This window comes from Hyla sarda, chromosome 4 (assembly GCF_029499605.1).
Source record: "Hyla sarda isolate aHylSar1 chromosome 4, aHylSar1.hap1, whole genome shotgun sequence".
Taxonomy (NCBI): domain Eukaryota; kingdom Metazoa; phylum Chordata; class Amphibia; order Anura; family Hylidae; genus Hyla; species Hyla sarda.
In genome coordinates this window covers 102,111,809-102,135,315 of record NC_079192.1, presented here as the reverse complement: position 1 = coordinate 102,135,315, position 23,507 = coordinate 102,111,809, and the positions used below count along the sequence as shown (strand labels likewise).

At 42.3% G+C, this 23,507-nt stretch overlaps 1 protein-coding gene across 4 annotated transcripts in view; it reads right to left on the bottom strand.

The window, feature by feature from the left end:
* Nucleotides 1-2,464: 2,464 nt before the first annotated feature.
* The window catches only part of ADAMTS17 (ADAM metallopeptidase with thrombospondin type 1 motif 17), a 250,758-nt gene continuing 229,715 nt past the window's right edge, over nucleotides 2,465-23,507 (bottom strand). For all 4 annotated transcript variants that reach the window (XM_056571810.1, XM_056571808.1, XM_056571809.1 and 1 more), the window contains 4 exons: nucleotides 21,745-21,949; nucleotides 7,689-7,841; nucleotides 5,732-5,909; nucleotides 2,465-5,216 (listed from right to left, as the gene is read on the bottom strand). In XM_056571810.1, coding sequence (XP_056427785.1) covers nucleotides 5,065-5,216; nucleotides 5,732-5,909; nucleotides 7,689-7,841; nucleotides 21,745-21,949 — 688 coding nt within the window. In that variant the 3' untranslated portion in view covers nucleotides 2,465-5,064. The remainder of the gene's footprint in view (nucleotides 5,217-5,731; nucleotides 5,910-7,688; nucleotides 7,842-21,744; nucleotides 21,950-23,507) is intronic.

Genomic DNA, 23,507 nt, shown 5'->3' with positions numbered 1-23,507 from the left:
ATGTGGGGAACTATACTGCACCTAATGTGGGGGAACTATACTGCCAACCTAATGTGGGGGAACTATACTGCCAACCTAATGTGGGGACTATACTGCACCTAATGTGGGGAACTATACTGCACCTAATTTGGAGAACTATACTGTCAACCTAATGTGGGGGAACTATACTGCCAACCTAATGTGGGGGAACTATACTGCACCTAATGTGGGGAACTATACTGCACCTAATTTGGGGAACTATACTGCCAACCTAATGTGGGGAAACTATACTGCCAACCTAATGTGGGGGAACTATACTGCACCTAATGTGGGGGAACTATACTGCACCTAATGTGGGGAACTATACTGAACCTAATGTGGGGGAACTATACTGCCAACCTAATGTGGGGGAACTATACTGCCAACCTAATGTGGGGGAACTATACTGCCAACCTAATGTGGGGGAACTATACTGCACCTAATGTGGGGAACTATGCTGTCAACCTAATGGGGGGGGGGGGAAACTATACTGCCAACCTAATGTGGGGGGAACTATACTGCCAACCTAATGTGGGGGAACTACAACCTAATGTTAGGGAACTATACTGCCAACCTAATGTTGGGGAACTATACTGCCAACCTAATGTGGGGGAACTATACTGCCAACCTAATGTGGGGGAACTATACTGCACCTAATGTGGGGGAACTATACTGCACCTAATGTGGGGGAACTATGCTGCCAACCTAATGTGGGGGAAAACTATACTACAAACCTAATGTGGGGGAACCACAACCTAATGTTAGGGAACTATACTGCCAACGTAATGTGGGGGAACTACAACCTAATGTGGGGGATCTATACTGCCAACCTAATGTGGAGGGAACTATAATGCCTACCTAATGTGGAGGGGAACTGTGCTGCATACTTACGTACTTAAAGGGGTAGTCCACTAATAAGATATATAAGTGTGCATAGGAATTCGTTTTTTTTTTTAACTATAGTCCGGCCCTCCAACGGTCTGAGGGACAGTGAACTGGCCCCGTTTGAAAAGTTTGAGGACCCCTGCTCTAGGCTAATACTTTAAATTAAAAATACATGCTAAACCCCTGCACCTAGTAATGTGAAGTGATGGTAAAATACACAAAAAATACACTGCTGTGAATGTCTGACTTGATAAATTGTATCATTCTAGGTGCATGCAGAAACCACTTCAGAAGAAGTAGGGATAAGAGCTGATATATTCACATTTATATAAATAACTTGTTGGAATCTATATAAATGTGTATGTAGGGAGCTTCCTCCCTATGGTACCTAAAGAACTAATTGCGGAAATAGGGGAATAATATTGGGGGGAAAAGTAGAAAGTAAAAAGTTATTTTTAAGGGGTATTTCCAAAATTGCATCTGCTGACATTGAATTGGGAGCATACTTCCAGCACAAAAAGTGAACCATTACTTTCATGTGTACGTATTTTTATTTATATAATCCATGCCTTTTGTATGGTTCAGATCACAGTGTATGTATGGTGGCATGAAACTAGGCATTACTGCTGAGTGTACACTTGTATAGTTATCTGCAGATACATTGTTCCATGTCTTCCACTATGTGCAGGCTACAGTAAAGGAAAAAATTATTTGATCCCCTGCAGATTTTGCCCACTGACAAAGAAATGATCAGTCGTTATTTTTTATGGTTGGGTTATTTAATGCTGATTGACAGAAAAACAACAAAAAATGCATTTCAAATAGTTTATGAATCGATTTGCGTTTTACTCAGTGAAATAAGTATTTGATCCCATATCAATCAGCAATATTTCTGGCTTCCGGGTGTCTTTAATAACAAGGTAACAAGCTGAGATTAGGAGCACTCTCTTAAAGGGTGTGCTGTAAATCTCTGCTTGTTACCTGTATAAAAGACACCTGTCCACAGAGGCAGTCAGTCAGATGCCAAACTCTTCACCATGGCAAAGACGTAAGAGCTGTGCAAGAATGTCAGGGACACAAGGCTGGAATGGACTACAAGACCATCGCCAAGCAGCTTGGTGAGAAGTTTACACCAGTTGTAGCTTGGACCATAGTCGCCAAGAAAACAACTGTTAAAGGGGTACTCCGGCGGAAAGCTTTTTTTTTTTTTTTTTAAATCGACTGGTGCCAGAAAGTTAAACAGATTTGTAAATTACTTCTATTAAAAAAATCTTAATCCTTCCAGTACTTAGTTACTGAATACTACAAAATAAATTATTTTCTTTTTGGAACACAGAGCTCTCTGCTGACACCTGATATCCGTATCAGGAACTGTCCAGAGTAGTAGAAAATCTCCATAGAAAACGTATGCTGCTCTCTACAGTCCCTAAAATGGACAGAGATGTCAGCAGAGAGCACTGTGTTCCAAAAAGAAAATATTTTCCTCTGTAGTATTCAGCAGCTAATAAGTACTGGAAGGATTAAGATTTTTTAATAGAAGTAATTTACAAATCTGTTCAACTTTCTGGCACCAGTTGATTTAACAAACCCCTTTAACAAAATACGCAATGAAGGAAAGAATCCTGCAGTGCCTGCAAATATTTATTTGACTGAGTGAAATAAAAACCAATTCAGAACGTATTTGAAATTCCTTTTCTGTATTTTTTTGTTGTTATTCGGTCTCTTACTTTCAAATAAACTGACCATTAAAATTATAGAGGGATCATTTCTCTGTCAGTGGGCAAACATACAAAATCAACAGAGGATCAAATAATAAAAATCATTTTTTCTTCACTGTAAGTTAACTACCTGGGTGAAGATAATACCCAGCACAATGGGCAGGCTAATGTCACTGAATCAGGATGAAGCTGTTTTATGTACTGTGACACTCAGGCAGGGTTGCAGGTAGTGAAAAGGTGTTTTTCCCAGTCTCTTATGCTAGGTCCCTTAGAGGGCAGATATTTAAGGGACCAGAAAGAATAGTCTGGACTCTCCCCAGAAGACAGCAGGGTGGCTGTGAGGGAGAGGCAGGGGTCCTTGCAAGGAGCACACAGCCAGGCGCTGTGAGTGACCCACCACACCAGTGAAGTGGACAGACAAGGGGTCTTAGTACACACAGCAAGAGGCCACAATAAAGGTTGCAGGAAACCTGTGTTTTGAGCTGGTGAAGACTAGCTTACCAGTGGATGGAGAGGGAAGTGACAAATGTGTAGTCAGGGGTTAGATGGCCTAGGATTTTGTTTGTTCCATTGTGAATTGTGTTTCATTTTGTCCTGCAACCTTTCCCATTAAACCTGACCGAGGGTCAGATTGCATGAAGAAGTGGTGTGGACCTGCTTGTTAAAGTGGGGGAATATGTCCTGTGTCTGTGTCAAGGACGATCCCTAGAGCTAATCCCAGAGTAAAATATCACAGTACTAACATCATATTCTACTGAGTAAATGATGTTGTACTATGACCTTATTGTTGTTGGTCTTGTTAGTCACAGAAGTGTTCAGTATTGTCCAACTTAGTTACAGTCTAAATGTAAAATAATATAGAATCCTGGGACATTCTACTGGTGACAAAGAAGTTGAATAGATGGGCCATAGGCTGCACCATAGATGCATCTTGTAACTGAAGTCCACTGTGAGTTCATAACAGGTCCTACTATGTTTGTATCCTGCTAAAATATAACCGCGGAATATAGGGACGGAATATAAAACAGGGTAACAAAAAAAATATACAGGGAGATATACATAAAATCTAACACGCCAAAATATCAATAGCTACACTTTTTTTTCCAAGGACTTTTAAACGCTACAAAGGGTTTACATGACAGGAGCTGTGGAAGACTTTCCACCTGTCAAAAACAAAAAAAGCCACAAAAGTAAAAAAGTATATAAACAATAACACAAGGATAGAGAAATATCCCAATCGGTAACTGAAGGGGGCATGATAAAATAGTGGTGTGAACACAGTTCTGCCGTGCCCATTGCTAGTCACACTCTTGTGCATTTGGTAAAATAAAAGCAAACACTTTGGGTTACAGACACATATTCATGTCCATGAGTAAGATGGAATTATATGGTGGTTTCCATAAATCTAAGTAATGCTGGGTTCATAACACAAGTATTGCAGTGCAGCCCAGCTGTATGTGAATGGTGAATGGTGGTCTTCATGAATAACCAGCTATGTAAAATCACATCTGGCTGCTGCAAGTTTTACCAGTAGAAGAAAAACAAACATAAAAGTTACACCCTCTGTTAACTTTGACAGAACGAATGTAAGCAGTATCTGAGGGCACATATCCAGATACTTACCCCCTGTTACAGCACGAACACAAAACATAAGATTCCATATAAACATAACATAAGTCACAAGCTGCAAGACTGTAAAGTATGCCAGCATATAGGTTTCATAGTCAAAGTGATGAAGAAAAGAACAATACAAGAGTGGTGTATTCTAGGCGACATGTCCATCTTTTCTGGCACGTTACAGAATGAACTGTATGGCAAGTAATGTCCCTATATTCACATTTTACAGTAGCTGTAACATGATTTAACATAACAGAAAAAGAAAAACCTGGTGGATTTACTGCTACCTCTAATATTCATGGTGTGAATGAACCCAGACAGTAAAATAAACACTGGTGAAGATTGGCTTGCTGTTGAGATAGGCGGTCATCAGTTTGCACCATGTGTGCAAATATTCACTACTCACTAGACATCATAGTAGGCAATGCTTCAAGTCAGGCACCACTTTACAGCTGCTGATTTCTTGGCACAGCAGATTAACTCCGTGTGGAACTGGCACCCCTGAAAGAATGTCATTTTGCATTGCTTTTTTCCATTTTTGAGCAAACCAATGAAATCTATCACAGTTTCTCCAGTCTGTTTGATTTGCCTGAGAATATGTTTGCGTAATCCAAAATAAGTCATTTAGCGTGATAAACATCCGGGAGACAACCAATGAAGCAGGTGAACAAGCTTGGCAGTACACCGAGGAGTATGTGACACTTGTTCTGCGATTTCACATCTGACGACATGGGCACCCCTGGCATCATCACCCAGCACCATAATGTTCAAGTCTTTGTAGCACTGCTGTTCTGTGTTGCAGTGCTCTGGTCAGCACCTTGGGCCACTAGCTTTGTGGCTGCATCTTGGTAGCATAGAAGTCCCTACATGTCTGGCAGCAGCGTTGGTACCACCGCATGTCCTGACATAGATTTTTTTCTCGAATAACCCTGCAGTACACTGTCCATTGGTCACCAGTGCACTTGTAAGTCAGGGCAGCTGTAAGAAAACAAAATAAGAAATAGAATAATATATTGCAGACTTTTAGCAATAGCCCAAAGCTTCAGTATCTGTTACAAGTTATCCCTTTTATGAAAAATGGGGGTCTTCTCATAAAATACAGTAAAACCTCTGAGAAGTCCACCTAGGGGGTGGTGTTCAATAATGGAGGCTGAAAATCTGGATAAGAAGGTGGTCTTCTCATAGAGGGGGTTTCACTATAATATATATAGCACAACAAATCAAATAGTAGGGTTTGAAAGGCAGTGCTTCTGAGCCAAAAAAATAATGGCCATACATTACTGGTAGTAAAATAGTAATGCCTACAACAACAGTGCCAGGCAGATAGTAGTAGACAAACAGTGCTGCCAGCAACAGAGCTCCCCAATATTACAGGCTGCACAGGTTTATAACATGCTTTGGATGTATAAATTAAAAATCAGTTTCCATTTTTCCTAAATCAGTCTAACAACCAAACAACAACATAACATGTAAAATGTTTCCATATTACTAACCGAGTCTAGGAGAAGTGATGGTATTGGCATTCGCTTTTTCATTACAGGCTTCTTGGTGGCATTGCCTGTAGGCCACTGGCTTGGATAAGAAGGAACATTCATTTCCGTGACGGCCGGTCACCTTGTGCATACACTGTACCACCCGAGACTGCAGACCTTTCCCACATGTGGCAGAGCACTGAAAGGAGTAAGCAATGGGATAATAAGGGGTAGGATAAAACAAACAAGTACTATTCAGTGTACCTTGAGGACCCTGCTCCATCTATACAAAATATGTCACCTCCACTTTTAAATACATTGTAGTCTTTGTTGTTATCATTGAACATATAGGACAGGATAGGATAAGATCTAATAGGTTATAGGATATAAGACATAGACCCTAGTGCAAGTGATTGACTCCAAAGTCAACCTGCTGGATCATTGAGGCCCAGTACTGTTTGAGAACCAGGGCCTACAGTAGGATTCCCTGGTACCATGTTGGGCCAGTGCAACACTGCTTATATTCCCTTAGAAAGAGCCAATAGAATGAAATGTCAAATACATGACACCCTGTGCAGTTTAAAACAATGTATTGTTTGCTGCTATCAGCCAGTTTATCCTGTAATATAATTCAACATGAATAGGCCCATATTGTAAATAAGTTAATACTTAATGCGTCATTTTTGCAATCCTAAATGGGGGATGCCAATAATTTAGAAAATGAAGGGCCACACAACTGATGGTGTAAAGGCTCCTTAAATGGGTGCTGATCTACAATGTAGATGGCCCTAGTATGGGGATTGGGTCAGCCCATCTGAAAGGGCCCTTACTCAGAAGAAATGTAAAAACATTTCTGCTCCTATTATACTAATTTTACCTATCTATGTATTCTCACCAGCTACAGATTGTAAATCGTTCAACTTCATTTTCTATTTGTATTTAAAAGGGTCTGACCATCTAAGAGTGTATTCACACGTACAGTATCCTGTGCACATTCGATGCGCAGGATTTAAAAGGGATACTCTGGTGGAAGAAATGTTTTAAATCAACTTCTATTTAAAAATCTAAATCCTTCCAGTACTTATTAGCTGCTGTATGCATCAGAGAAAGTTGTGTAGTTCTTTTCAGTCTGACCACAGTGTTCTCTGCTGACACCTCTGTCCATGTCAGGAACTGTCCATAGCTGGATAGGTTTTCTATGAGGATTTGCTTCTACTCTGGACAGTTCCTGACATGGACAGAGGTGTCAGCAGAGAACACTGTGGTCAGACTGGAAAGAACTACACAACTTCCTCTGTAGTATACAGCAGCTGCTAAGTACTGGAAAGATTAAGATTCTTAAATAGAAGTAATTTATAAATCTGTATAACTTTCTGGTACTAGTTGATGTGAATTTTTCCCCCCACTGGAGTACCTCTTTAAAGCTGCAGATTTTAATCTGTGTTCAGCCAATTAGTTTACATTGAACTCTGAAGCATAAATCTGCAGCTTCAAATCTTGTGTAAAAAATATGCACAGGATACTGTACGTGTAAGTACACCCTTAAAAAGTAATGGTATATTACTGTGTTTAGTTGGTTATGCCCTTTGGGACAGGGTGAAATGCATGAAAGGGAATCTTGCGATCACTTGGGGTCCCAGTGATACGCTATCACATTGTAAGATGGGAATATCTCTTTAAATAAGAATCACTGGGATGTTGTTCATCAGTGATGTCTTGATAATCACAAGGATCTGTCATCAGTTCGCCATGTCTGGAGCTGCACCAAGTTCACAGCAAGGGACCTAACAACTAATTAAGAATTAGATATTGTGAATTCCTTCCCAGAGGCATTCGGTGATGTCAGTATTTTTTTGGGATTTAATAGGCAACACATGTGCTTTTAAAGAAAAGACTATTTGCCATTTCAGCATTATTGCTTTAAAATTCATTAAGTTACACATGCAAAGCGTCTATGAACATTGTGTAATCTACAAACCTTGGACCAGTCTCCAGTCTTCCACTCATAACAGCCTGTGTAGTCTTCACATTCCTCCTCCTCTCTTGGCCTTGTAGCAGAATCACATTTACCCCGGGTATTGGTGCAGGATATTTGCCTCTTCTTGGTGCCCTGGCCACAGTCGGAGGAGCACTAAAATGCACATAAACATGGACTGGTGTAAATGGTAAACCCCCACAATTCAATAGAGTCCCTCAACCCTTCTGACACGTCCTTTAGCGGATACATGAATTTTCCACTGGTAAAGCATCTTGTATTGTGCTAGTCCTCTGTTGTTCCTCAAGGAAATAAATTGTACATGTAAAATGTCCCTACACAGTCCAGGACTGTCCAATCATTTCTGGCACTGTCAGTCTACAGTATGTACAGTCATGGCCGTAAATGTTGGCACCCCTGAAATTTTTCAAGAAAATGAAGTATTTCTCAGAGAAAAGGATTGCAGTAACACATGTTTTATTATACACATATTTATTCCCTTTGTGTGTATTGGAACTAAACCAAAAAAGGATGGAAAAAAAAGCAAATTGGACATAATGTCACACCAAACAAAAAAAATGGTCTGGACAAAATTATTGGCACCCATAACTTAATAATATTTGTTTGCACACCCTTTGGAAAAAAAATTACTGAAATCAGTCGCTTCCTATAACCATCAATAAGCTTCTTACACCTCTCAGCCGGAATGTTGGACCACTCTTCCTTTGCAAACTGCTCCAGGTCTCTTATTGGAAGGGCGCCTTTTCCCAACAGCAATTTTAACTTCTCTCCACAGCTGTTCAATGGGATTTAGATCTGGACTCATTGCTGCCACTTCAGAACTCTCCAGCACTTTGTTGCCATCTATTTCTGGGTGATTGTTGACGGGTCATTGTTTGTGGTCATTGTCCTGCTGGAAGACCCAAGATCTGGGAAGCAAACCCAGCTTTATGACCCTAGGCTGTACAGTGTGACCCAAAATCCGTTGGTAATCCTCAGATTTCATGATGCCTTGCACACATTCAAGGCACCCAGTGCCAGAGGCAGCAAAACAACCCCAAAACATCATTGAACCTCCACCATATTTCACTGTAGGTACTAAAAGTTCTATCTTGGTCTCATCTGTCCATAAGACGTTTTCCCAGAAAGATTTTGGCTTGCTCAAGCTCATTTTGGCAAAATGTAGTCTTGCTTTTTTATGTCTCTGTGTCAGCAGTGGGGTCCTCCTGGGTCTCCTGCCATAGCGTTTCATTTAATTTAATTGTCGACTGATAGTTCGTGCTGACACGAATGCTCCCTGAGCCTGCAGGACAGCTTGAATATCTTTGGAACTTGTTTGAGGCTGCTTATCCACCATCCGTATTATCCTGCATTGACACCTTTCATCAATTTTTCTCTTCCGTCCACACCCAGGGAGATTAGCTACAGTGCCATGGGTTGCAAACTTCTTGATAATGTTGCGCACTGTGGACAAAGGCAAATCTAGATCTCTGGAGATGGACTTGTAATCTTGAGATTGTTGATATTTTTCCACAATTTTGGTTCTCAAGTCCTCAGACAGTTCTCTTCTCCTCTTTCTGTTGTCCATGCTTAGTGTGGCACACACAGACACACAATGAAAAGACTAAGTGAACTTCTCTCCTTTTTATCTGCTTTCAGGTGTGATTTTTATATTGTGCACACCTGTTACTTGCCCCAGGTGAGTTTAAAGGAGCATCACATGCTTGAAACAATCTTATTTTCCCACAATTTTGAAAGGGTGCCAATAACTTTGTCCAGCCCATTTTTGGAGTTTGGTGACATTCTGTCCAATTTGCTTTTTTCCCTCCCTTTTTGGTTTAATTCCAATACACACAAAGGGAATAAACATGTATATAGCAAAACATGTGTTACTGCAATCCTTTTCTGTGAGAAATACTTCATTTTCTAGAAAAATTTCAGGGGTGCCAACATTTACGGCCATGACTGTAGAGCAGTGTTTTCCAACACTGATCTAGAGACACATCCTATATGCAAGACATGGATAGAAACAAACAGTTTGGAGAGGAATAACATAATGCTGACTTCTAACACAAGCTGGCATAGCATTGCTTTTTTAAAGGGAAAAATATTTACTAAAACACCTGATAGGTACTGCATTGTCTGTAAGGGTGCGTCCGCACCATGTTTCTGTCATACAGGGCCTGGATCCGGCTGGGAGATGTAAAAACCAGGCGCTCCCATATCCCACCAGGACCGTATCTAATTCATTTGAATGAGCCGACCAGAGTATCCAGTTTTGTAACCGGACTGAAAACTGTAGTATACCACGGTTGTTTATTCCGGTCAGCAAACCGTAAATGGGGCAAAAATGAGTCACTATCTGATTCCGGTTTGCTCATTCAAATGAATGAGATACGGGGCAGGTCCGGGATTGCCCAGTTTTCACATCCCCCAGCTGGAACATGGTGTGTATGCACCCTTACTCAGGCAAACTCAAACTTTTACCACTATGGACACCTATTCCGTCTCCATTAACTGTCTATAGGAGCGCCAGACAGCTGACTACAGTACTCTGCTATCTCCTGAGGTCCCAGAGATAATGGTGGTTGGATATATGCACTGCTTCTCCATTCACATAGTCAGACACAAAAGCTATCCTGTGGCAAGAAGATAAGTGTCCATGGTGCGAAAACCCATTTACATTTTAGAGTGACAGTGAAAAAACCCAGTTTCATGAAGGCTTAAAGGGCTACTCCTGTGGAAAACTTTTTTTTTTTTAAATCAACTGGTGCCAGAAAGTTAAACAGATTTGTAAATCACTTCTATTAAAAAAATCTTAATCCTTCCAGTACTTTTTAGGGGCTGTATACTAAAGAGAAATCCAAAAAAAGAAATGCATTTCCTCTGATGTCATGACCTCTGCTGTCCATTTCATAAACTGTCCAGAGCAGGAAAAAATCCCCATAGCAAACATATGCTGCTCTGGACAGTTCCTAAAATGGACAGCAGAGGTCAGCAGAGAGCACTGTGGTCATGACATCAGAGGAAATGCATTTCTTTTTTTGGATTTCTCTTTAGTATACAGCCCCTAAAAAGTACTGGAAGGATAAAGATTTTTTAATACAAGTGATTTACAAATCTGTTTAACTTTCTGGCACCAGTTGATTAAAAAAAATTTTTTTCCACGGGAGTACCCCTGTGCCCATATCATGCCCATATAAACAGCCGTAAGCACAGGTCTGATGACTGGATCTAACAGCTGTCAGTGCGGGTTATGTGAAACATAGTTGGGCTTAGACGTGTGGGGGTGATACAGATGCAAATATGTGGCTGTAATACCCCCCCTTGTGAAACCGGTATAAAGGGTATGTCCACCTTGGCAACTACTTTTGTTTCAGATTCCATCTATCTAAAGTAAAAAAAAAAATGTCAGCCTTACTCCCCTCCATCTGTCCCCTATGTCTTGCTGAGATACCAAATAACAAATGCAGCTGTCCTAGTGCTTGCCCGTGAAATGGGGGGACACTACCGTAAAACACGTCTTTCAATGACTAATAAAATAGCTGGAGAGCAAGGTCAAGGGGTCGGTACAGTAAGGCCTCATTCAGATAAATAGACACAATAAATCCATAGCATGATGTCGTTTTGTTCACTAGAACCACCTGGGTCTAGATGCTACAGAATACTGTCTACATCTACAGCGTTCTTCAACCTGCGGACCTCCAGATATTGCAAAACTACAACTCCCAGCATGCCCGGACAGCCAACGGCTGTCCGGGCATGCTGGGAGTTGTAGTTTTGCAACATCTGGAGGTCCGCAGGTTGGAGACCACTGATCTAGAATATACACAGTATACATCCATGTGACTGAGGCCTAAAGCCCTGCTTTCCATGTCACCAACAGGCAGCTCTACAGTGTAAGGACCCATCCAACATCTATATTTTACTTGATGGTCTTAGTACACGGAATAATAGATGGTTTATAATTTCGACTTCCTGGTACCCTAATATACGACACTCATCTTGGGCAGAATTTGATCTGTGAGTTGCAGTGACTGAACCGCGGCCAACATGAGACATTAACCCTCAAATCAGGGAAGCAACAAAAGACCTTCTTATCTTGATATTTGGGAATCATCCAATTAATTTTTTTTTCTAAGCCGCGACAGACTGACCTTTATTCGGAAGTAATTCCTTAATAATGAACTGAACCCATTTGTGTCGGCTTCAAAGCAGAATCATTCATTTACAGGGAAAGTAAATCCGTAAACTAGACTCTATCCTACCGCTTGGTATCTATGCTGACCTAGGTCTAAACGTAAGGCCAGTCCATCTCGCAGGGTTAAAATGTGGCGCTCTTTATAGATATAGGTGACGTTTTCTTATCATACGTGTATGTTGTGTTATGCTGGAGAGCCATGTCCTTCCATAGAGTTTACAGTAAGGGCTGTATGTAAAGGAGTATTCTAATTCAAGGGGTTAATAATACATATGGAGAGTGAGTTATTAAAGGGGTACTACCGTGGAAAACTTTTTTTTTTAAATCAACTGGTGCCAGAAAGTTAAACAGATTTGTAAATTACTTCTATTAAAAAATCTTAATCCTTCCAGTACTTTTTAGGGGCTATATACTACAAAGGAAATGCTTATCTTTTTAGATTTCTCTGATGTCATTACCACAGTGCTCTCTGCTGACCTCTGCTGTCTATTTTAGGTACTGTCCGGAGCAGCATATGTTTGCTATGAGGATTTTCTCCTGTTCTTAAAATGGACAGCAGAGGTCAGTAGAGAGCACTGTGGTCATGACATCAGAGAAATCTAAAAAGATAAGCATTTCCTCTGTAGTTTATAGCCCCTAAAAAGTACTGGAAGGATTAAGATTTTTAAATAGAAGTAATTAACAAGTCTGTTTAACTTTCTTGCACCAGTTGATTTAAAAAAAAAAAAAAAAGTTTTCCACGGTAGTTCCACAGTTTGTGAAAAGTATCCGTGGAGTTGTTGCCCATAGCAGTATTATTCATACCTTTATATGCCTCCTTGTAAGTCCCTATTTACTAACATGAGGACTCTTTTAGACTAGGTTTTCACACAGGCTTTTTCTGGCACTTATATACTTCTCCTTCCTCATGGATCCACTTACGACTTTGTCTCAAACGCCAGCAAAAACCTGTGTGTGGAAACCTAGTCTTACAAAACAGAGCCTGGACTGGGTTAGGCTTGTTTCACACTACAAAATTACTCCGTTTTAAAGATCCGTACAAAGTTCCGTCTGAAAATCAGCTGAAAACTGTAGTTACAAAATCCTATACGCCCGTTAGAAAATCCCATTACAGTCTATGGGATCTTTCTAATAGCCATTTTAACCCGTTATTAAAGGGGTACTCCTGTGGAAAACTTTTTTTTTTTTTTTTTTAAATCAACTGGTGCCAGAAAGTTAAACAGATTTGTAAATCACTTCTATTAAAAAATCTTAATCCTTCCAGTACTTTTTAGGGGCTGTATACTAAAGAGAAATAAAAAAGAGCAGCATATGTTTGCTATGGGGATTTTCTCCTGCTCTGGACATTTCCTAAAATGGACAGCAGAGGTCAGCAGAGAGCACTGTGGTCATGACATCAGAGGAAAGCCATTTCTTTTTGGATTTCTCTTTAGTATACAGCCCCTAAAAAGTACTGGAAGGATTAAGATTTTTAATAGAAGTGATTTACAAATCTGTTTAACTTTCTGGCACCAGTTGATTGAAAAAAAAAAAAGTTTTCCACGGGAGTACCCCTTTAATAACGGCCGTTATTTTGTGAGGGAAGTTAGTTACGGGAGAAATAGTGCATGCACTATTTCTCCCGTTACTATTTCTCCCGTTACCATCTTCCGTCACAAAATAACGGTCGTTATTAATAACGGGCTATAACGGGTTAAAACGGCTATTAGGAAAATCCCATAGACTATATTGGGATTTTCTAACGGCCGTATAGGATTTTTTAACTGACGTTTTCAGCTGATTTTCAGACGGAACTTCGTACGGATCTTTAAAACGGAATCATTTTGTAGTGTGACAGGGGCCTAAGATGGCATTTAAAAAACGATGATCTATCCTCAATTTGTGCAGGAACCATGATGTAAGAGAGTGACTCAAAAATATTTAGCCTTTTTTCTTTATGTTAAAGGAGAACTTCGGTGGGAATTTTTTTTTTTCAAATCAACTGGTGCCAGAAAGTTGTACAGGTTTATAAAAATCTTAATCCTTCCAATACTTATCAGCTGCTGTATGCTCCACATGAAGTTGTGAAGTTCTTTCCAGTCTGACCACAGCGCTCTCTGCTGCCACCTCTGTCTGTGTCAGGAACTGTCTGGAGCAGGAGAGGTTTGCTATGGGGATTTGCTCCTACTCTGGACAGTTCCTGACACAGACAGAGGTGTCAGCAGAGAGCACTGTGGTCAGACTGGAAAGGACTACACAACTTCCTCTGTAGTATACAGCAGTTGATAAGTAGTGGAAGGATTTAGATTTTTACATAAAAGTAAATTTGCAAATCTGTTTAACTTTCTGGCACAAGTTGATTTGAAAACATTTGTTTTCCACTGGAGTACCCCTTTAACATTTATATGCAATTGCACGGAAAAACCTGAAGCACATAGGTGATGGGTTTCTGGTAACCCCAGCTGACATCTGTCCGTTCAGGTCATCAGATTCACAGTCAGGCCGGGACTTATGTCTGTAATACAGACTCAAGAATTATTCTTGCGTAAAACTCACCTTGGGTTATGTTTACTCATAGTATCTTGCTCAGTAATTATAACAAAATAAAGAAGTGAAACCAACATAGAGAAGAATTATAATGAAAAGAATTGCACCTTTTTCTCTGTTGGTTCCGCTCCTGGTTTTGGTTAACAATACTGACCAGACTTCCGTTTCCGGCGCGGGCATGTAGTGAGCAAGGAGACGGAGCTCCTCCACCCCCCGGGCCCCTATCCCGCACCGGAGACTGGCTGCACCGAGCCACAGCATACCGGCAAGTAGGGGACTCGGAGACTCCCTCTAGCTACTTCGGGAACCGCAAAAGGGACACACAAGCGAGCGCGACGGAACTACCCAACGCGGCTCCTCACCCCGTTGCATAACCGGGCGCCATCTTACCCTGAGGTACTGTGACAGGAGACAGGGCCGCTAGTACACTTGGTATTCCTCCTTACCTCACCCGCGAGTGGGGGCAGCTGGCCGGATTGGAGACTGCTGTGCATGCAACAAGTCTGATGCATGACTTGTTTGCAGCGCGGTCCCTAGGAAAGTAAAGGGAGCGCCACTTCACGTACATAACTAAGGCCCATAAGGAGACGCGAACATTACAGTGTTAACGGGGTTTACCTGAACCTCCCACGTTTCATCACCGCTGTCACCGGACACCTCAGGGCCTCACAACACTTAAGGTGAGACTCTCTATATACTGGACTGCACTCTCAGTACCTGATCTCTTTGTCCCTGCCTTATTTGGAGGGCTGCCGCCATATTACCGCGCAGGGCTCAATACAGCAGCAACTAAAAAGACTGAGAGGGGCGAGGGAACAGTCTGCTCTCACTCAAACCATAAACTGGCGAACGGTTTACACTTTCTTACTGCTTCAGAGTGAGTGCTTCCTAACCACATTATATAACGCACTCGCCTCTGATAAGTTATCATTCCCTATCAAACACTGCTGACAAGCTGTGATATCATTTAACATAGCCGGATTCTACAGTGGGACGTTTCTTATATGTTCTTGTGGACAATTGCGCGGCATAAATGGATAGGTTTTTACAAAAAGGTGTCACCAAGCACGGCTCGGCTCCAGCTGTTTCTTCTCCTATAAGGGACCAGACCCAGACACTCACCAGTGACCCCCCAATTTCATCTACCCAGCCATCTGACATGGAGGTTTCTGGAAGCCAATCACTATTTACACAAGTGGAAGTGGTGCCCATGAACTTGCCACAAGCAGCTCAACAACCGCCTACAAAGCTGACAGACATATCGCTTCCAAATACGTTGGATTTATAATTATTGGCGACAGCCTTGGTTACACTAATTACCCCAAAGATTCAGCAAATGCTGGAAGCTACCATCCACTCTACGCTTACCCGCATACAATCTGAACTGAGCGCTCACACGGGGAGATAAGAGGAGGTGGAAAAACGCATATCAACCCTGGAAGATGACAATAGAGGACTTTCACAACAGTTGCAGCAGTCGGAAACGGACTTATGTTATGTGAGCAGTAAATTGGACGACCTGGAAAATCGTTCCCGGCGCAACAACTTACGGTTGGTGGGGATCAGCGAGACCCTCTTACCTGCAGACATTCAAGAATTCTGTGAGTCCGACCTTCCCAAGGCCTTAGGTCTTGCACATAAATGTCGGGTGGAGAGAGCACATCGGCTTGGCCGGGAGCTACACGCAGACCCACGCAATCGCAAAGACTCAGTGGACAGACCACGCCAAATAATTTTTAAACTGCTCGATTATAATGACAAAATGGAGATTCTCAAGGCCTATAGGCGACGCAAAACGCCGCTAACCTTCCGGAATAAAAAAGTTCTTATATTTGAGGATTTCTCCGCAGAACTGACAAAGAAAAGGAGAGCATTTGGGAAAATATGCACTGAACTTTTTCGAGCAAAAAGGCGTTTTCAATTGCAATATCCAGCTACCCTAAAGGTTTATCGTGATGATGGAACATACATGTCTTTCCAATCACCAGCAACCGCTGAAGCAGCCCTTAGAGATCTTGGGGCAGACTCAACTCACCCACCGGCTGCACGATCACCTGTCAGGCGTCCTGCCTCACCGAGGGGACGCACCGATGTACATTCCATATCTTCCAGATGCAGAGATGGCTTCCAGGACTCAGCAGAAGACAACAGGAAGATCCACTTCTCCAGACTGAGTATATTTGACTTTGTAACTATTGTCTTCTTTTCAGGGTCTGGACTATTGGACGGTTTTATTTGCTAATCTGACTAAAGTAGTCCTAGATAGTCTCTGCTTAACCACGCATTAGGGGAGGAGTCTCAGATATGTTATGATATGATGATGGTGAGCTGTTATTGCAGGGGGACGTATGTTCTGTCTCTTATTCTTATCGCCCCACGTTTCTGGAAACCCATTCCCCCACATTGTAGTTCTAGTTCTGGTTTCTGTGCAGAAAGGGCTCAGAGGGAGGGAGGGTCTTCCCCGTGAGTCGTATGCTTCCATGTAGCGGGTTGTTGTACCTATTTCTACTCACACGTTTCACAAGGGGCCTGGGGGGAGGGCTCCGGCTCTTGTACGTGCCCGAAAAAAGTGAGGTCCAGACCACCTAGGTTGGGTGCCCATTATCCACGCGGGGCACCCCCATGTGATGATTTTCTGCTACTGTTATTTTTATGTTGTTGGTATATGTTATATGTTTTTGCCACAGTCTATGTGCCACCATCTACCACCTGTGATGCCTTGTTTACACACATGACTTCTCAGCCCCAGTCACCTATATCTCTCTGTTTCTTACGCCTTGTTGAGACACCTCAGTCTCTCGTTAGGATACTTTTACTTTTTATCCCTCCTCTTTGCTCCGCTTTCCTACTTTCTTTGTCTCCACCCCTCTTTCTGCCACTCTCTACTACTTACTCAATCTCCACTCCCCTCCCCGGGAGATCTACATTGGATTATGTGTAGGATAATCACATGGAACGTGAAGGGGTTGAAGTCACCGCAAAAAAGGATTCAAATTTTGCGTTATTTAAAACGTCTGCGTCCAAACATCGTCCTACTCCAGGAAACTCACCTGGTAGAGGCAGACTTTTTGAGGATGCAGAAACTATGGGTAGGGAGGGTTTTGGGATCCCCGGCAGTGGGAGGTAAGGCTGGAGTGTTGACCTTGTTGCATAAGTAATTTGCATGCCGAGTTCTATCTCATGAGGCAGATGATAATGGTAGGCTATCTCAGACACAGCTTGAACATAATGGAGATACATATAATATCTATAATGTGTATGCACCGAATGGAGATAACGCTTTTTTTTACCTCACTAGCAGATTCGGTCCAACGTACAGTAGGGCCTTTGACCATTTTGGGCGGCGATCTGAACTCGGTAGTAGGCCCACTTGTTGACCGTAAAGGTGCCTCCCTCTCCCAGTTACCACGAGATCAAGTGACAAGGTACTCTCACCATTTCTCGCACACACAGGACTCACAGATTCATGGAGACACACACATCCAGATGACCGTGAATACACCCATTTTGCACATGTTCATGGCTCTTGGTCTCAAATTGATTATTTCATGGTCAGCTCCCTCACACACACCAGACTGCAAACAGTAGATATCCTTGACATGGTGATATCAGACCATTCGCCGGTCGCCTTGGAGCTCCTGCCATCCTCCCCCAAGGGCACTGACTTCCTGTGGCGATTTCCATCTTATTTGACTAAAGATGAGTCCTTTGTGAGCCTATTGAGGGGTTGGTGCCTGGAGTTTGAGGTCGACAACGCACCACACAAGGACAATCCACAACTTTACTGGGAGACAGTGAAGGTAGTCCTGAGGGGCAAAATACTGGCTTATTGCAATTCTGTGAAACGCAAAACACTGGAGGGGCATACAGCAGCTAGTACAGAGTTGTCTGAGGCATAGTCTAACTTTATACACTCTCCTACCCCAGCTCATAAACTCAGATGGCAAGAAGCTAGGTCCTCTTATGAGCTGTGGTTGGACAGGAGGGAGCGAATATACAGATCGCACTTTGAGGTGGAATTCTTTAAACACGTCAACAAATCGGGTAGATTACTTGCGAGATTAGCTAAAGGAAGGAATCCACCCGCTCACATACTGGCTTTGACAAACGGAAGGGGTCATACCCACTAGGATCCTCAATCTATAAACAGGATTCTGGGTTTTATACTTCGTTGTACTCTACTAGCTCGGACTCCACGACAGAGAAGGAAACTTTCTTAGATTGAATTGACCTCCCTAAACTAACGGATGAACAGGGCCAAATTCTCAACGCTGACATAACAGAAGTCGAAGTGACGGAGAGCATAAAATCCTTGTCTAATGGCAAAGCTCCGGGACCTGATGGATTAAACCCCTCTCGGAACAAATGACCCCCACGTTGACCCGATACTTTAATGACATACTACATTCGGGCTCATTGTCTTCATCGGCCAAGCTAGCTTATATAAAAGTCTTACCTAAACCGGATAAAGATCTGACCGACCCGAGCTCCTATAGACCTATCTCGTTGATAGATCAGGATATTAAGCTGCTATCAAAAATACTACCTTCCCTTATAGGAGAACACCAAGTGGGTTTTGTAAAATCTAGGTCGGCAGTATCCAACATCAGGAAAGTGTTATCAGCCATGGAAAGTGTGGGGGTTAGTCACAGGACCGATGCCCCTCCCGCCTTATTATCTCTGGATGCCGAAAAGGCGTTTGACAATGTGAGGTGGGACTGGCTGATGCTGGTCCTAAGAAAATTCGGAATATCTGGATGCTTTGTGTCCTATTTGCAGAAACTCAAACTTTCAATGTTTGCAGATGATGCTCTCCTTTATCTAAATGACCCCAAAGACGCTGTGCCTAAGATCTTGGACTTTCTGACGTGGGTGGGTGGATTCACAGGCTATAGGATCAATGCATCTAAGAGCAAGTTGTTGCCCTTGGGCACTACATCAATACGGAGCACTGGGACAGCGGACGGATGGGTTGTATCGGTGGCCCAATCCTATATAACCTATTTAGGCATACGCATAGGTTGCACTCCAGATACACTATACACTCTGAATTATGTACCCCTCTTTAAGAAAATCCTCTCCGAATTGAAGATGGTAAAATTAACCCCTTTCTTTCCTGGGAAGATGCCATCTAATTAAAATGATCAGTTTTCCACGTTTACTATACCCTTTACAGACTCTCCCTTTTCTTCTCAAACACAATGATATCAGGCGCATTGAATCAGCTTTTACAAGGTTCATTTGGCAAGGTAAGCGCCCTAGAATAGCTCTACAAAAACTAATGTTAGGCAGAGGGGAGGGGGGTGTTAACTTTCCTAATCTCAGGGGGTATAATTTAGCCTGTATATTCAGACATGTACTGGATTGGCTGCATGGTTCCTCGTAATATTTCAGCTTGAAAGTAGAGGAAGCACTGGCAGCTCCCTGGTCTCTACCGGCGCTATTGCACACCGCTTATGCCAAGTTGCCCGCCAAGGTGAAGGGGTCAAAATTACTTAGGGACACCATAGTGTCCTGGAAGGAAATACGAAAGAAGTTTGGTCTCCCTTTTCTTCTCTCGAAAAGAATGCCCCTGCTTGGCCATCCGGAATTTCCACAAGGTGGATCTTCCTCCTGGTTACACATGTGGAACTCTAGAGGCGTATCGTCGGTGGGGGCTATTATGAACCTAGAGGGGAGATGTTGGCCTCAACCGGAGGAGATGCTCACCTCTCATGGGCTTCCCAGATCTCATATCTTATATGCGAACCAGGTGTATTCTTTTTGTTCTTCTAGACTCCGAGATTTGAGGAAGGAAGCTCCTTCTCACTCCTTTGATGACATTGTGGGGGGGGGGGGGGGAGCCCAGAAAGGTGACTATTTCTACCCTCTATCTTGCCTTCCGCACCCGTTTATTAAAAATAGATCCAAATAAGGTCTTTACCGCATGGGAGCGATGGACTGGAGATGAGAATCTAACGGCCCAAATACTTGCGGGTTGGACGGCGGTATGCAAAACCGTGATCAATGAACGGTGGAGGGAGACCTATTTCAAGATGGCGCATGCTGCACTCTATGGCTTTAACATTCTTCCATCCCACTCCTTTCCTGACAGAATAACTTAATGCCCGAAGTGTATGACTCCTCTTACAAATTTGTATCATGGGGAATGGGACTGTACTCACACTGCAACTTATTGGTGCATGGTATGTACATATGTCAACGATCGTTGGAAAGCGATTCTGCCTTTCACCCCACAAACCTTGCTCTTCCATCAGTTACGCCCACCAGAGGGGGGAGGAGAGAGGGAGGAGGAACACCGCACCCCACAATTTATTCACATAGTACTTTTGGTCGCTCTGAGATGCCTACTCAATAATTGGCTAGAGGCTCACACTCCAGACTTGCCAAAGCTCATCTCCCAATTAAAAAGATACATGGAAATCGACAGATTAGGTACTGAAAGGCAAAAAGACTCAGGTACTAAGAAGTTTTTAAAGAAATGGCGTTCTTTTATTGTCTCACATTTTACTCCCTCAGAAATAGAGGCCATTATGCAGCCATTCAAATACACAACCTGGTACAACACTGAAGCACTTAAGGGTACTCTTGGGGTATTGCGATTACCGGATGCTTGATATGTCCCCCACAGGCCACAGGTTGTCTTGAGGAATGATGACCTTGTCTGAGGGGTCATCTTGGGGTGCACCATTATTATAGAGAGTATGGTGGGCGGGAGGTTATGGGGCAGGGAGTAGTCATTATTGGCGAGGGTAGGGATATTAATGTGAAGGGACTCAACAGGACAAGGATTCAACGGGGAACAATTCTCTGTTTAGAATGGGCCACCGAGAGTTTGTGACTAGAGAACGGAGATATCCCTCAAGATTAGCAGTACCTTATTGCGAGAAGTTTTCTATTTAACTCGGTATTATAGGATGATACTGCTACTTTTATGTCTATGTATGATTTGACAGTATGGCTTATCTAACGTGTTGCATTTTTGATGTACTGTGGAGCACATAGTTTTCTGTTCCTTCATTTCTTCTGTGTTATGTCTTATATTGTTTAATAAAAAAATATATTAAAAAAAAATACTGACCAAAATATTATGTGTGAACAAGCGTAAACAAGGATCAGTGTAATTGCTATGCATCCTACAGTCTTTGATCTGCACTCCCCCAGCCCACACTTACTAGTGATCCACAGCATAAGAACTGAACCTGGGACACCTAGCGTTAATTTACTTTAGAATGTGAAGGATAATTTATATTAAAAAAATTACAAACTTTATGGTAAATATTTAAACAATGAAATAAAACGCCAACAAATGAAATGTTATGAAATCCTTACCTTTGACCACTCTGAAGCCTCCCAGATGGACAGACAGTCCTGACCCTCACACGTCTGTCCTGTTGCTGGTTTGGGTCCTGTGCAGTAGACATCCCGGGTGTTAACATAGGTTCCGTTCTGCAGCTGGAACACGCAGGACACTTCTCTCTGCTGAAAACCTTTTTCGCAGGTGGCTGAGCACTGACCCCATGACCCTGTTACCCATCTGGGGAATAAAGGTAAGTATTACATTTTATACAGATTACATAGTAACCATAGCAGGTAAAGATGGAAAATGGTAAATGGTTGTCTACAGTTATGCAGCCCCTGAAAATACTTTGGGGGGCATTTATTAAATGAGTTTTCTGGTGCTTAAAGTTTGTGAATGTTGGTTTAAGTAACAATTGTGCAAAAATGTAAGACTTTTTTCTTGTTGTTATGCTGCTCGTGAGTGGGTTGCACATCCTTGTTCAGAGTAATTCAGATTACCAGCAAATAAAACACCACTCTAAGTAAACTCCTTTCACTGATATGCCACCATAATAAATGTGAGCAGGCCAGCGCTCCATTCATTCTCTATGGGGTTTCCAAACATTGCCAAGCTCAGCGCTCAGCAATGTTCAGAAGCCCCATAGGGAATAGATGGTACGCTGGACACTCTTATTATTTGGGGAACAATAACCTCCATTCTCGAGATCAGTGGTTGTCCAAGAGGTTGGTTCTCCAACGGTCATGCTATCCCTGTCTTGTGGATAATTGATAACTTTTACATTTTAACATAGCCCCTTTAATTTCCTAATATGGCTTTATAGGATTCAGAATCCCATCTTTTTTATTCAAGGCTCCAAATAGAGAGAGAGAGAGAGTTAAATAATAAGGTTTAGGATGCCTACAGACACTAGGGCAGTGTTTTCCAACCAGCATATCTCCAGCTGTCGCAGCATGCCCGGAGTTTTGCAACAGCTGAAGGCATGCTGGTTGGGGAACAATGCACTTAGGAGTGAATTAGAAGTTTTCTGCATATTATAGTATTCCATAGTTCAATGTATCAGAAGTATTAAGTAAGCTCCCCCTAGTGGTGGCCACAGGTGGTCAGAATTTTATTGCATAACTCACAGTACAGGCTGAAGATACAGGACTCAATATCAAAGTACAGGGTTAGCTTTAATGAAAAAGCTATTCCATTGTCTTATGACATTTAAGTACCGAACATGATTTTCCTTTATATCTTTAGAGTTGAAACACCTTTTATAGTCTGACGATAAAAGAAAAGCGAGGCATTTTTCACGGCGCACAAAAAGAACTTCCTTTTCATCCTGCTGTTTCATAAAATGTCACAGGCTCTGTCCACCTGCCACCCGAGACCTGTGAACTTTTCCAGATGCCACATAACTCTTTCCAAGCTGGAAGGATCAGTGTTTTCTCAGATGCAGATATAAGAGCCCTTATACAGTGACAGAGGTCATAAACCAACACAGCACTGACCACAATACAGGACATAACAGTGAAGCCATGCTGCTCTCTGCATGCGAACAATCCCCTGTCCTGGGAGTGCAGTGTACGCCAGCCACTTACCCTCTGCCACGCTCATATAAAAATTTATGGAGTAGAAAACTGAGAATAAAACAGCCTATTTTACAAGACCAACATATTTTGGAAAGCTGCCCCTCAAGAGAACACAGGAAGATGGGTGGAACTTATAATAAAATAAGAATATAGGTTGTGGATAATGCAGTACATTGCGTCATAATTCAATGTGGATTGTGTCTGGTTAGTGTAAGGTA